At 47.2% G+C, this 14515-nt stretch overlaps 7 protein-coding genes across 7 annotated transcripts; 5 read left to right on the top strand and 2 right to left on the bottom strand.

Moving 5' to 3' along the window:
* Positions 1-856: 856 nt before the first annotated feature.
* N7503_010611 (zinc-binding alcohol dehydrogenase family protein) lies at positions 857-2038 on the bottom strand (the record flags this gene model as incomplete). The annotated part of the gene is made up of 1 exon (XM_057070157.1): positions 857-2038. One exon carries the CDS (start codon positions 2036-2038, stop codon positions 857-859), a length of 1182 nt encoding a protein of 393 aa, XP_056916768.1.
* Positions 2039-2377: 339 nt separating this feature from the next.
* N7503_010612 (Zn(II)2Cys6 transcription factor domain-containing protein) lies at positions 2378-3732 on the top strand (the record flags this gene model as incomplete). The annotated part of the gene is made up of 3 exons (XM_057070158.1): positions 2378-2476; positions 2539-2844; positions 2944-3732. 3 exons carry the CDS (start codon positions 2378-2380, stop codon positions 3730-3732), a joined length of 1194 nt encoding a protein of 397 aa, XP_056916769.1.
* Positions 3733-4477: 745 nt separating this feature from the next.
* N7503_010613 (uncharacterized protein) lies at positions 4478-5356 on the top strand (the record flags this gene model as incomplete). The annotated part of the gene is made up of 1 exon (XM_057070159.1): positions 4478-5356. One exon carries the CDS (start codon positions 4478-4480, stop codon positions 5354-5356), a length of 879 nt encoding a protein of 292 aa, XP_056916770.1.
* A 750-nt stretch (positions 5357-6106) lies between these two features.
* N7503_010614 (uncharacterized protein) lies at positions 6107-6931 on the top strand (the record flags this gene model as incomplete). The annotated part of the gene is made up of 1 exon (XM_057070160.1): positions 6107-6931. The coding sequence occupies one exon, from the start codon at positions 6107-6109 to the stop codon at positions 6929-6931; it is 825 nt and encodes a 274-aa protein (XP_056916771.1).
* A 1162-nt stretch (positions 6932-8093) lies between these two features.
* On the top strand, positions 8094-9212 carry N7503_010615 (uncharacterized protein; the record flags this gene model as incomplete). The annotated part of the gene is made up of 3 exons (XM_057070161.1): positions 8094-8430; positions 8492-8845; positions 8908-9212. The coding sequence occupies 3 exons, from the start codon at positions 8094-8096 to the stop codon at positions 9210-9212; spliced, it is 996 nt and encodes a 331-aa protein (XP_056916772.1).
* Positions 9213-10552: 1340 nt separating this feature from the next.
* Positions 10553-12120, top strand: N7503_010616 (DUF3716 domain-containing protein; the record flags this gene model as incomplete). Its single annotated transcript, XM_057070162.1, is given in 4 exon segments — positions 10553-10560; positions 10598-11281; positions 11332-11470; positions 11482-12120. The coding sequence occupies 4 exon segments, from the start codon at positions 10553-10555 to the stop codon at positions 12118-12120; spliced, it is 1470 nt and encodes a 489-aa protein (XP_056916773.1).
* A 169-nt stretch (positions 12121-12289) lies between these two features.
* N7503_010617 (DUF3716 domain-containing protein) lies at positions 12290-12946 on the bottom strand (the record flags this gene model as incomplete). Its single annotated transcript, XM_057070163.1, has 1 exon — positions 12290-12946. One exon carries the CDS (start codon positions 12944-12946, stop codon positions 12290-12292), a length of 657 nt encoding a protein of 218 aa, XP_056916774.1.
* Between the last annotated feature and the right edge of the window lie 1569 nt (positions 12947-14515).

Raw genomic sequence — 14515 nt, forward strand, 5'->3', positions numbered from 1 at the left:
TCATTCCAGCTGTACACTTTGCGTTCGGACATTGTGTTTTTCACTATATGGTCTGCTTGAAAGCCGCTACTCTTTAGAGATCGGCGTGGTTGTGTGTATGGTCATCATGCACGATATTTTTAGGCAGGACGCGTATCACGTGTGTCATCCATACCGCTTACTCTTGGACCATCCAGTCATCGCTGATCTAGATCTCATCAACTACCGTCCTCTGCCTCGACCTATTGGTATCCGGCTCACATGATATTACTGACTATGGAGAGGAGCAGCGATGGCCAACATTCCCCTGCCTATTCATCTTGCAAGAAAGGCAAACGAACATGCGACAAGCTGCTACCTTACTGCTCTCACTGTGTCAGGTATATACCCTCATTCCTGTTTCAGTCAGGCATAGTATGAACTCATTGAATACACGACTATAGTAGCGGACCAATTGTTAGAATTCAAGGAACCATGGGTTCAGCTCTTGTGAGATTTGATGTATCTCAGTAAATCTAGAGTCCGAAATTTAAGTTCTTTTCCTCTTTTTGTTTCTTGTGTTCAAATTCAGGCCTATCTTCATCATCTAAGCCAGAGTTCGACTGCTTACAGATTCAGACATCCAGGTCAGTACGATAGGCCATCGTTTATCTCATAATTTCATGAATGTAGATGAAAACAATAGTATTAGGATTGTAATTAACATGGTCCCTTTTGTCTCTTATCTTAGAGCAAATATTGAACGTGTAAGTGCCTCGAGTGATAATTGAGTACTATAAATTCCAAATAGTCGCCCTTTCTAAGTAAGACAAAAAGAGCCATCCCTCGATATTCATGTCTACCTTTGTTGTAGACCGTGTCGACACCTCAGACACCCTCACTCAGCAATCTCAATTACTAACTTTGTACAGCTCACCCCGCGAAGCAGCTTGTCCAATCCATCATTGATAGCCCCCAAACCCTTCCCCACAACATTCAGCTCCGGACTCGGCCTGATGGTTCCCTTGGCCAAGTTTTCCCCCAGCCACGTTCCAATCCAGTACCGGAACTGCTCCAATCTCTCCCTTTCTACCATTGACGGCATCACAAATATCGTCTCCACTCCATCCACGACCTCAGCATCTACCGGAACCCTAGGCGCCGACCCGATATTCGCCTTCATCATCCTTTCCCCTTCTTGATCCTCATCTAGGAACGCCTTAAGCACAGCCTGACATGTCGCCAACTTCCCGGTAGCAAGAAAACAATGTCGAATTACTAACTCGTCCTCCTGAGCCGCTGACACGATCGCATCCACTACATGTGGGTCTTTATAGTCGAACACGCGGTCTGCGCCCAGTGATCCCACATAAGTCTTATTCACATCTCCAGCCGTGGCATACACAGCCGCGAAAGACGAGCTTGGATCTTCGCGCAGCAGCCGGGCTGATTGCACGCCCATGGTACCGACGCTAGAGGAGGCTCCCCAGATGAGAAGAGCTTCTCTTTTCCCCATGTTATTCTTTCGCTTCTCTTCATCGATATCGGTACCAGAATCAGCAGAGACAGTTGGATTTGGAGCAGAGGCAATGCCATCTCCCAGCCGGGGGATACCCATCATATCCCAAGCGCTCAGTGGCGTCGCAACGGCGACTGGTAATGTTGCCGCATGGTTCCAAGACAATCCTTCGTCCAGAATAGGCACGGCATGCTGCCAGGGGACGAGGCACAGCTCCTGAAATGCGCCATAGTCTGGATCGCAGGACTTCCAGGCACAGGCGGAGTAGGCGGCGATGCGAGTGATACCTGGTCGGAAGGGTGGACTTGAATCAGCGTCGGCCGCACCGGTGGGCACGTTCTCGCCGATCTCGAGGACTAAGCCTGACATGTCGAAGCCGATGACCGTAGGGTATGTGGATATGAAGATGCCTTGGTCACGCATGATGGCATCTGCCGGATTGAGGCCTACGGATTTGACAGCGATGAGGAGCTCGCCTGGTCCTGGCTTTGGGGTAGGACGAGTTTGGAGCTCAAAGGGTTTGCCTTTGGCTGGGGAAACGGCAGCGAGGTGAGTGGCCATTTGGGCTTTTTGTGTAAGTAAGAGTTTTCGGAGATTTTGAAATATTCTGTTCGAAAGATTGAGGAAAGCCTTCTCTCTTATACAACTAAGCCATCATTTCAACCTACTTGGTCTTCAATGTATGCGACCTGTTGATTATAGTTAAAACTCAGCCAATCAGAGGCCTTTGCATCCGACGATTAGTTAGCGTGGAATCCGCGTTTCCAAAAAGAGTTTAGCGTATGGGGCATATGATGATCGATGTCCCACCTCCTGCCAAGGGAAACAAAATTGACTCTATTTCAAGGTCAGAAAATCCCTCATACGCAAGCTGCGCAACGCACTGGAGAATTTAGAAGCATGGCCTTGAATTGTCCAAGGGAAGTTCGGGCTCCGGAACGTAAGACTTCGCGCAGGTCAAGATTTGGCTGTCGAAATTGCAAGCTCAGGAAACTAAAGGTAAGTGACTCTTGACTTTCTTAGAAAGGTGCTTGGCTGAATAAATTCCCTTGGCCTCTTAGTGCGACGAAGCCAAGCCACATTGCAAGAGATGTCGGTCATTCGGGGTATTATGCAACTTCGCGTCTAATATTCCCGACCTACAGCCCGTCGCTGCTGACACAGCGAGGCCATTGGCAGTTCGACGGAAAGCGCAGCTTCAGCCCCCTGTCTGCACTGCTGTCTGGACATGCGATGAGTACACGAAATATCAACTGAATGCAAAGTGTCAAGATTTCATTACGCGGTATTTTGGAAAAAGTCTTCTTACGCCGGATGATCCTAATATGCTTCTCGTTAACCGCAAGCTCCTAAGGCTAGCCTTCACAGTAAGTGTGATTCCAATTTTAATTTTTTTTTTAGCATAAGACAGAATCGATACTCTATTTCACATAATGGGTCTGAGCTCAATTAACATATTCCTACAGTACCCTTTCTTAATGCACGCTTCTCTAGCCGTGGCACTCACATATGACCGCCATCTGAATAGCTCATTGCACAATCGTCGCAGTCTAGAAGAGTGCTATCACTGGTCTCAAAGTACAGCTCTCCTAAACAGGCGATTAAGGGAACCGATCCAAGCAAAAGATAAAGATCCAATCTGGGGCACTGCGGCTGCTCTAGCTATCTTGTCCTTCTCAACTCCCGATGCGTACACACCACAGGACTCGTGGCCATTAAAGTCCTACGGTAGCTCCGATCTGGACTGGTTACGTATGAGCAAGGGTAAAAAGGCACTGTGGAATATAGTGAACCCGCTACGACCGGACAGTCTTTTCAATGTCATGGCGGAGACCTATGCTCATATGGATTCACCTTTGCCAGAGAGTGGTATAGATGGTATTCCAAGCGCCTTGGCTGCTATTTGTCTTCTCGAAGAGTCATCTACGGCAAAGAACAATCCGTATTTCGATGCTGCCCACGCAGTGTCCCATATTTTGAACGTCCCAGAAATTGGGGTCACAACAGGTGGAAGCCAAATCTTCACTCGTACTATCCATGGTCATTTCGAAGACCTTCTTCGAAAAAGAGATCCTGTGGCGCTTCTGTTGCTGTATCTATGGTATCGCAAAGTAGGTCGAAGTATATGGTGGGTTGAACTAAGAGCTAGAGTAGAGTGCCCTTCTATTCGCTTGTACTTACAGCTATATCACAAAGAGAATGTTGGGCTACAGGCATTCCTTCCAGGAGGCGCACTCGATGATAAATGGAATTAAACAAGATTCCAATGAGCGGATTCCTTGCTTTTGAAATTGTGAAATCAAAAATTCTGTCCATAGCCACACCTATTATCGGCTATCGAAGCCTCTTTTTCCTTTTTCTTTTTCCTTCTCTTTCTTCAATTGGTAAGATAGACGAAAAGTTGAAAATTATGGTCCATCCTAGATTTTATTCCATGCCTCAGGGTGCGCTGTGGCTGCAAGTCGTTTATGTGAGCCCTACGAATTTTCATTTGCCGTTGAATAACTGTGCAAATGAAACGAGGCGCCGCTAAAATAATAAATGGGTTAAGCCAGTATTCTCAGCCCCGTTCTGTTGATACTTGAAAGGGTTGAAGTTCAAGAATACGGAAAGCTGCGATGCAAAATAGCTGTAGGCGACCGCGTGGTGGAGAACCTGGTGATCCAGCATTTCGCTTTCAATCTCGATTAAAATGCTAATATGAATCGCGCTAGTGGGTTAGACAGAAACACACGGCGTCTCCGTCTCATAAAATCTCTGTGTTTGTTAACGTTTTCTTCTAAGCGATCGAGTGGTCCAATGTAGCACCTGCGCTATTGACTGAATGAGTTTAGCGTGGTTCTTAGCTGAAAGACAAAGAGGTGGAGGCTGAGCTGACCTAAATGTTAATGTCAGCGACTTATTTGTTCCTTTGTCGCTCTATGTTCCTTTCTCTTCTTTACAGTTGATCCCCTGCCCCCTCCTTTGTAGATCCAAGATCAAGCCTTTGTTTAGATTGCTATGATGGATCTACAATCCAAAACCATTCCCACCCCGGGCAGTCATCCCAATGTGAAGTACGATGCCCGACGCGTATTTGAAGTGCTCCGATCAGGAGGAGTAGCCATCGTGCCAACTGAAGTCGGATACGGTCTCATGGCTTCATCCACCGAAGCTATCCAAAAGGCGTTCGCCGCAAAGAGGCGTCGCCCAGGCCATGCACAAGGGGTCATTGGATCCCTCAAGTTGCATCGGGAGCTGCATGTTCTCCCCGACGAGAAATTAGAGATGATTCGTGTACTGCACCAGGACCTCGATATGTCGTTTGGAATCGTCGCGCCGTTCCGATCGGAGCATCCAATTCTTCAACAGCTCACGCCTGCTACGATGGCGAACACAACTAAGAATGGCACACTGGGGATTTATGTCAGCGGAAGTTCTCTTCTGATGGAGTTGTGTCGATTGAATGACGAAGCAGGCCAGCTGATGCTGGGGTCAAGTGCCAACCTAACGGGAACAGGTCAGAAATTCCGAGTGGAGGATGTTGAGCCCGAGATCAAGGAGGCTGCTGATATAATTGTGGACTACGGATTGCAACGATATCACATATACGGAGGACGGCCCTCAACCAATATCGATTTTGAGAACATGAAGGTTTTAAGGATGGGCTCTTCGTATGAGCTATTGAGGGAGCGCGTGAAGAAGTACTGGGGAGTTGAATTGCCAGAAGATCCGATGTTTGACAGATATCAACCGAAAGATGCGGAATCGAGAAAAGAAATCGCGGGTGGTAATGAGGAAAAGGATAAGGTGACGATGAATGATGAGTTGATTGTCAATAATGAGGAGTCGAAAGGTGGATCTTTGCGACGTAAAATGACCAAGTTGCTGCGGCGTTAAACGTTGTGAAATGAAAGGTGATGATGCATGAATACAATTTTAAAAAATGGAGATGTGTTCTAGTATAAGACGGTATTCACGTTGAGTAATATTGCCATGACGCTGACCAACGTCAACGTGACAAATGCAGACGATTAAGTTGGTCCATATCGTTGATTATACAATTGAATCTGAGTAAGTTCCAAGCATAAGACTACAAGTTCTTTGGACTTTGCTCGGGAAAAAAACAAAAACAAAAATAACAGGCCCGAGCCGTGGATCGAACACGGGACCTCGCGCAGGAGTGCTTAGGAGTTGCTGCCCTAAGCGCGAATCATACCACTAGACCACCCGGGCTGTTCTTATGTCCGGCGAATAACCGATGGCTACTTGTCAAAACACCTCCTGATGCCACAGTACTGCCTTACCGCATGACGTCATCTCCATCCAGCACTATATGGTCTCTTCCCTGTAGGTGAACGAACGCCTTACGCTTATGGCTTCTGTATATGAAACTGGCATCTAATAATATTGATCCAAAGTTGACTTTGATGAAAAACAAACAGGAGGAGTGCCAGAATCCTTTATGGGTTCAAAAACAAATGACTCAAACGGTTAATGATAGCCGTTTTGGGCTGTGTACATGAGCACTGCCTTACGGGAACCTGGCTTTCAATACACCGAAGCGTGTTAATAGAACCAGATCGAAGCTTCTTAGTTATGTGAGAAGTATCCTTGTTGAATTTGCCAGCTCAATTATTGTCTACAGCTATGGCTTCTGGTCTTCTCAAGCCCCTCGCGGTATTTTGCAGCCAGTCGCAATCTCAGCATTACATCGAAAGTGTCAGGAACATTGGAAATACACGGAGAAGCCTTACTGAACAGCCTCTTCTCGACTGCAATAAAAACTCCACTCTGATTGAAACCAGCTTTGACTTGGTTTTGAAAATGTCAAATGGACTGGAAGAACAACGCCAGTTAAACCCGACTATTGTTGAGATAACGACATCCGAACCCGCTACCATATCTGCCAACCAATCTACACCGACACAAAACCCTCGACACAATCGTATCTTCGCAGATTACGGCACAGATTTCATTTGGCGAGATCCAGGTGATGTTACTCCCGAAGAAGGGGATACTGTGGTAGATCCAGAAGAGCTACTTACTTCGTCTCCACCGTCAGTCTTGGAGTACTATGATGCCTGGGTGAACACATATACCGAGAACTTCCTAAAAAGGCGCGATGAAGCCGGACACTACCATATTACGACTTTTGCCACTGGCTCTGAGGAAGTGACTTGGAATGTGGCAGGATTTTTGTTGGCGTGGCGCATTGTGATGGTACCAGAGGTTGGGAGGCTCGAGTTTACGGCTGGTTCCTCGAAGTATCTTCTTGAGAAAGGCAAGGAGACAAGCACCACTTTGCAATTTGATTTCGATGCCTTTTTGAATCCTGGCCCCGAGTCGGATGGAGTTGGGTTCTCAGTTGATGTCAGAGAGGAGCCGATGCCGAGGGCTGTTACCCCGGTCCAAAGGGCCAAGGCTCCGTGGGCCTTCTACCTTAGCTTTAACCTTATGCGTTACCAGAGTTGAATGCCTTGAGCTAGAGTCTGTCCTGAAAGAAAACTCAAGAAACCCAACATATAATCATTATACTGATCAATACAACATGGGATAAATAATTTCCCTTGTGTAAAATAGCATGGACAAGAAAGATCAGGCCAGCTGTAGGTAAAGTGTCGTTTGATATATAATTTAAATAGATCTTGGATAATAAGCATAGTTAAATTCCACGTGGCAGCGCTGGCATAGGGTAATAACGTTATTAGAAGACCTATACTTGAAATTGAAAAAGTTCGCTATCTCCCATACCTTCGTCTGCGTTTCTTATTAGCCTTTTCTTGTGCATGGAATGGGAATGCTTACCTGAAGATCTTCCTTTGCAATAACATATGCAATACCATAGCGGTCTTTTGTTTCTTCCTTGGCCCTCTTAGTGAATGGTCCACTGCGATCTGAACTACTGCCTGTTGACTCGATGGACTTCTAGGGAGATCTTGTAGGAGGGTAGAGGAGCTGGAGATTGAGCTCAGCGAGTGCCAAGGATCGAGCTGGGGAGTGAAAGCGTTGGGTGACTGGGACAAATGAGTATTGGAGAGAGGATTGTGGAGGCATGCGAAGGTCATCTATCATTTTGTCAGTATTGGTAATCTTGGTGTTGTGTGTGATCTTGCTCAGAAGGCTCTTGCAGAATCTCGAGCAGTGATTCAAGGCAACTAGGTATACCTGTGGCTTGTTCGTTGATCAGGAAAGTCTGGTGGGTCTATAAGGAAGAAATAGTTGATATAGGAAGATCCTTAGGGAGAGATATGATTAGGCTATAGGGGCCGACTTAATCTCGGTGCAAGTTTAATCCAAGTTGTCCCTAGCATGACCTTGGTAAACATGACTTTAATCGGGGCTTTTCTTCTACGATGTCCATTAATAGGTATAATCTCTATAGCTTATCCACAATAATTAGTTGATATGGTCAGAGCTTCATGAATTAGTGCTTTTTCTATACTTGAGCGCTCAACTTGATACGGTGCGGCTGTAGGGCGGCGCAAACACCCCTGTCCCAAATAGGTCTAGTCCTATTATTATACCTTCCAGTCTTAAGTGAACACTCTCACTTCCATTTCCTTCCCCCACCATCATCTTTTCCTTTCCTTTCATTCAACGCTGTACGGAAACATCCTTGCTTTCACCCTCAAAGATGGCGGAGAAGAAGAATCAGAAGTCCAATCAAGAGAAGGAGGTCGAGAACCAGGTCAACAAGATCTGGAGGCAGTTCGGGTCAGATACCCGACGTATGAAGATCGATCCTTCAAAGGCAGACTGCCTAGTTCCAATGCTCCAAACAGCATTACAGCGGCAAAAGGAGGTCCTGCACCCCTCTCGCATTGATGAATTCACATGGAAGGCGATTCGTGACTTGACGGTTTCCCAAATCGATGAGGCGTTTGGGCTTGCAGAGGAGAAACCTGGATCCGAGAAGCTACAGCCCTGGCCCCCTCGCAACATGATCCCAATGGATATACCGGCCGACTGCTGTAAGTCTTTCTCCTATTACACCTTCATAGTACAGTGGATTGTAAAGCTGATAATTGATAGTGACCTCGATACAACGAGCCAAAAAGTACATGGCATACTCATTCCCAAATGAGGCTGCTGCTAGGGTCGTAATCGACGTTGTCCTCTTTAGCATTCTTGACCAGGTCATGGATGGCCACTGCGATGTCTCGGGCACTTGGCCCCTACATATTCAGATGGAAACCGTCCTAGAGTCGAACCTGGTGACGGTCAAAGGGGAGGATCAACGGTTCCGCGGAGCCAGCGACTACACTCTTTGGTATGGCAAAGGGGATGGGCCTGAAAAGGCAATCAATCTCGTCGTGATTGAGGCAAAGGCTACGGAGCCTCGCGGTCGCTGTGAGACTGGTGATGAACAGGCCTTGGGTTACATGGGTAAATGTCTTCAAAATCGCATTCCCTTCTGATGCAAATTTTAATCCATGTTTCATCTCTAGCATGTGTTCATCAAGAGAGGCGGTTACAGCCTGGCCGAAGCGCCACTGTCTATGGCGCCGTGACGAATGGTAGAGAGTGGCGCTTCATTCGCATCAATGAAGAAGGGAAGTATAACTTCCACTCAGAGTTTACCACCAAGAGTGGCGAGCATGGCAGTGAGACTGGCTATGCCAAGATAGCCACACTCTTGGGCTTTATTATGGGCCAGGCGATGATTTTGTCGCCATACACGTCAAGGATACACTCGAAGGAAACTTCTCGAGAAGATGATGCGCCCATCCCGGATGATTATGGTCTCTGTTGATTTCGCCGCTATGATTAATCGCTTTTATGTAATCCTGTTGCGTTTATTAATCTGGATTTCGTGTTCACCATTAGAGCTGTATCAATAGTCTCGCTTCTTTCTATTGCAATAGCATGCCTTATCCAAAAACAGATCGAGATGCCCTTATACCTATAACTATAAATACAATTAAGGAAAAGCACTAGTAAGGGCAGGTAGTCTAGGCTTTTCAAATGACAAATTATTTTTCTTGACTCTTGCTATGATGATTCACACCACTCAGGTCGATTCCTCAAATCTAACTCCTTCTCATATCGCCCATCACCAACACGATCCAAATCAGTTTCTTGGCTCATAAACTACCAGGGAAAATCATTCATGAAGTGAGTGTACCTTTCATGGCGAGGCGAATATATGCTTAGATGTCAACGGATGCAAGCCCGGCCCCCTCAGAACACACAAGCACAACCTCTACGGGTAACCTAGAGCACAGCGTCGATCTCTGTGAGCCACTCACACTTGGTGGTATCAACTAATCTCCCATCCTCTATGCTCGTCATCGAAGACTGCGATATACCACACGTGAAAGGCCCACTTACGACACCAGGCACGCTGTCGTACCGCATCAGAGGCCTCCTTGCCAAAAGGGAGTCAGTACTACGAGAACACAGGTATCGATACCTTCATGATGGTCATCAGGTAGCGGCTCTACAACCTTGAGACCACCTACGCCCGGACGACCTAGGAGTAGGTATATTACGGACATAAGCAATGCGATCATTGTGCCAGAGAGTCAGGACTATACACGGAGTGTGTGCGGGTGCCTGATGAGGGGCACTATGCTAATTGCCATCACGGTCGTCAACATCTACGATGCAACTTCAACAAGACAGTTGTACCACAGCTTATAAATGCGGAGCCATTCATCAATTTGGGGGAAAAAAGAGTGACACGATATACAATAAGCTACTTTAGATGTAAATGGTGAGGGTGTTTGACTTGATTCAAGGTGTTCAATTATCGCGCTCCTATATACCGGGGTCATGCCAGGCCAGACGAGGACCAGATCTGAATCAAGGCCTACTATGGTTATTCACGTTGTTATTCGCGTTTTTATTCACGTTGTTTTTGTTTTCAATATCACGCCCAACTCATTCAGTTCAATAGTCCCTTCAGGGGTTATCCTCTTCTGTCCCTCTTGCCCTCTTCCACCTCCACTCTTCTACCATTACTTACACTCGACTTTTCCTCCCAGCCACTTACACTCAACCTTTCCTCCCAGCTGCTTGCACTCAAATCTCCTCTTATCTACGCACTGTGTTTTTCCTTTTACTTTTCTCAAGGTTCAATACTTGAACAACATGCCACAGTGAGTCACAACTTATTTCCTTGAAGAAGCCTCACAGACAAAAGTTTAGCAAACCTCCTGACAAGGGTCAGGATGACCAGGGTAGTCTGATCACCCCTCCCACGACCGACGGCAGACAGCGCGGAGCTGTCGGCGATGTTCAAACGTCTTTCGATGATTTGACTGAATCCCCTGCCATCCGTCGATCTGGTCAGTTGCCAGGACTCCAAGAATACCAAATGTCATCGGACGATGAGTCCAATGTGTCTAATGAGCTCTGGCCATCCCAGCCTCGTCCAGATGTATTCAGTGGTCGGCTTCAAGCGGATCAGACTCTGTTGGATCTTACCGATCACGATGTAGAGATTGACGCCCAGCTGCAATCGAATACCGCTCATCTGCCCGAAATCAACGTTCCACCACAAGACGAAGACATTCATGCCAATCCGCAGCCCAACCCCCCGCGGAGACCTTGGACCAGGTTAACTCATGAGATTGATAGTATGCTGAGAGGCAGTAACACAGTGCAGAATCAACAGCCTCTGCAGGCTCCTGCACAGGTTGCTTCTCAGCCAACCAAGCCTCAGCCATCTCGCGATGAGGCGCGACTCTCGGGAACCCTTGCCGCCCAACATGCCTTTGAGGCCCGACTATCTCGAACGGCTCGTGTGGAGTTAAACTTCCAGGCTGAAGTCCTTCGTAATCGCCCAGCGCCAGAGACCAATTCTGACCGTGCAACCCTGTAAGTTATCTCCGGATTTTGCGTGAAGCCAGCCGCTAATGTTTCACTAGCTACGAACCGGGACCACGGGGATTCCAGCTGGGTGAGGACAGCCAGATCCCACTCGTCAAAGCCGGGACCGCAGTGTTGCGCCCAGGCCCTTGGGCCGCACTTATCCTAAAGTCCGAGATTGCAGTCGCTATTGTTGGGGTACCTTCAAGTCTGAGCTCATCCGAGTATTGAGAAGGCTACCTGCCCAGCAAGAGATTAGTATCCGCTGGGGCAAACATGTTGTTCTTACAGGGAATATCCTATTCCAGCGAACCAGTAGCCAGTTGGCTAATGTGGAAGCGGCGACGATCCAAGTGGTTGGAGAAGTCCAATACGGCCTTTACCAGTGTCATTCCTGCCAGCGCGACGAGGGGCTCTTTGCCCACTGTGTAAAAGTGGAGGGTAACGAGGCCTGCGGCAACTGTCACTTTGGGAGGAATGGTCACCAATGCAGTTTTTCGGCCATCGTGGCACCAAACCGGCGTCGAAAGAGGATCACCTTACCTTTTGTCGAGCTCCACGACCTTGTGAAGCAATTGCAGGCTCTGTTGATTCGAGTGAAAGCGTTGAAGACCGAAGTGCGGGTCGTTCAGAGCAAAGGTGTTGAGGCCACCAGGAAGAACCCAGAGGCTGAGCTTGGGCCTGACCATCCCTGCCTGACTCAGAGAATGCAAGACTATTTCCGATTCTTGCGTCACGCGTTCCTCGGAGACCTTCATACACGCTTGAGTACAACCGATGATAACATCGAGGATATTCAAGACGTCATCCAAAAGCTCATTGAAGATATGGAGAACCTCATGAGCTGAGTTTCCAGATAATGCGGCAGTCTCGGTTTAAAATGTATCTGGGAGCGTTTCTAGAAAAGGGGTTGAAAATACTTTAAAAAAAAGGAAGGATGTTTTGAGATCTTTATTCTGTATCCCAGGGTCATTCCAGTAGCAACCAGCACCAGCTTTGGGCCAAGGCCAGCTCTAATCAAAGCAACTCTAGCTCATTCTTGACTTTAATAATATCCTCTAGACGCTCTATCTCTGCAATCTTCTCTGTAAGAAGTCCCTCGAGTATCCTTTTCTCGTTTGTAGCTTGTTTAAGGAGCTGGGTGAGCTCTGGCAAGGCGAGGGAAGATGATTGTTCTTCAACCGGCTGTGCAGAGACCATGGTAGAGCTGGGAGGGACAAGACCGGTTTCACTCTGAAAACTACAGCGTTTTTTTGCGCTGCAAAGATGGCAATTGGCACAATATTTCTCATTAGGAACACGGACACAACCGTGAAGAATTCCTTTGCCATCTTGACAGTGTCGGCATGCTTGGTCCCCCTCTTGTAGTTCCCCAGTCGCTTGAGCCAGGAGAGCCTCGGCATTGCACTTTTGCTGGGCCATCAAGTGATTGAAAGACATTCCCGTCCACGGTTGTTTTCCTTTCCCAGTTCTGCCTGGTGGTCTGATCGTCGGTTCGCGGATCAGCGGCAGGAAACTCATCGAGTTCAGCAACGTGCCCTTCCTTTGCACATGTCTTTGACTCCGTATCCAGGGCGATTCTTTCGCAAGGTCTGCCCACTTGCCGGGGGGAACACTAGTGCCCCCAATCGTTGGGGAGGATGGCAGAGTGTTGGACGTCATCCCTGCATACATGTCAGTTCAAGAATCTTCACCATTCATTGCAAATGGATCGTTGACATACTGAGAGATTAGAGGTTGGAAAGGTGAGAGCTGACAAGGTGAGTTTGACGGTTCAATGGTCCCCAAAAATGGGTTGCAGCTGGCGTAGAGATCTGGAATATGAAGAGAGGGTATCAGCAAATAATGCGAACTTTGAGGAGGGGACAGTAGACAGACTTCTGAAGATGAGAGCGGAGTTCGAGGAGAAGGTGAGAAAGAGTGGTTTCGGAAGTGCAATACCTGCTGTAGAAACAAAGGAAATTGCTTGGGGTTCTCAAGTTCGCCAATATTGGAGAATATTGAAAATCATGCTACTCCATATAGTCCTGTTAATGGAGACCAAGTGCAGGGCTTCAGAGCTGGTGGTCATGGTCTGTGACATGGACACCAATTCATCAATCATCCCATGTGGTCTAGTGGTTAGGATTGCCCGCTTTCACCGGGTCGGCCCGGGTTCAATTCCCGGCGTGGGAGCTCATTCATATCTTTTCTTTTTTGCTCTTCCTTTTTTGGTCTGCCCTGGTGATCTTTCACTTCGTTCTTCTGTTGCATCAAATGCGCTCTCTTTACAGCTGTTTGACTTTGTTCTTTTGTTTTTTTCTTCTGCTTTTTTCCATTCCCAGTACAGTTCTTTCTTGATCCAACTCTTGAGACATCGCACAGTCGCTGCGTCGCGATGCTCAGCCTGGCTTACTGTCATGGAACTATGATGTGTGATTATGTAACCCATTAGTCCGATATGGGGTAGTGGCTAACCTGTCGGCTTTTCACGCCGAAGCGCGGGGTTCGATTCCCCGTATCGGAGATTTTTGCCTCCCTGATTTGCATCTCGATCCGAGAAGCTTCATCGCTGGCCAAAAATGAAGATTTCTTACCCGCTTTTTGCTAAAGGCTCGTCATATATTGAGGAATACGTATGAATGGCTTTTTTTAGTCGGTCAAAATGGCGCATTACCCTCCAAGGTTGTCTCCCGGGAGCTCTGGAAGTGAGGTCGACATGTGAAATCCAGCACTAAATTGCCAAATGATTGGAAGCTACGTAGGATGTCTATCTAATCTTTATTCACTCGAAATTCCTCTTGGGTCCTCTTTGAAACAGGCGTGCATGGAGAATCTTGAAATTCTTAAAAACAACTTTGCCCTGGGAAATTTGATCAGCTAGATAATAGGATATATATTCCAATGACATGCCCAAAAGGCTAAGTAAGCCATCCAAAGTGCCCAGGTCCACGACCGGGGGTGTCACGATGTTACGATCTAAATTTAATATCTCAATCTATGAAACAGTACGATAAAGATTTGACTACACGGATTGATTGAAACTTGGCATAAAACAAGGTAGTGACTGACACCATCCACATCCGATAGGAAGGGCGCAAAGAGGTCAACTTTCCGCCAAAAGCGCCCGCTAAATCATGTCCCAACCAATGAATACATCAATTGTAATGTGTTCAAATGATTGAATATATACCCGATCCTTTTATAAAGAATTCAAATTTTCCAAGATTTACTACGTGAACTCGCGATCTTGGATGTTATCGA

Source organism: Penicillium pulvis, assembly GCF_028828015.1.
Source record: "Penicillium pulvis strain IBT 33274 chromosome Unknown scaffold_8_segment0_segment0, whole genome shotgun sequence".
In the NCBI taxonomy this organism is placed as follows: Eukaryota; Fungi; Ascomycota; class Eurotiomycetes; order Eurotiales; family Aspergillaceae; genus Penicillium; species Penicillium pulvis.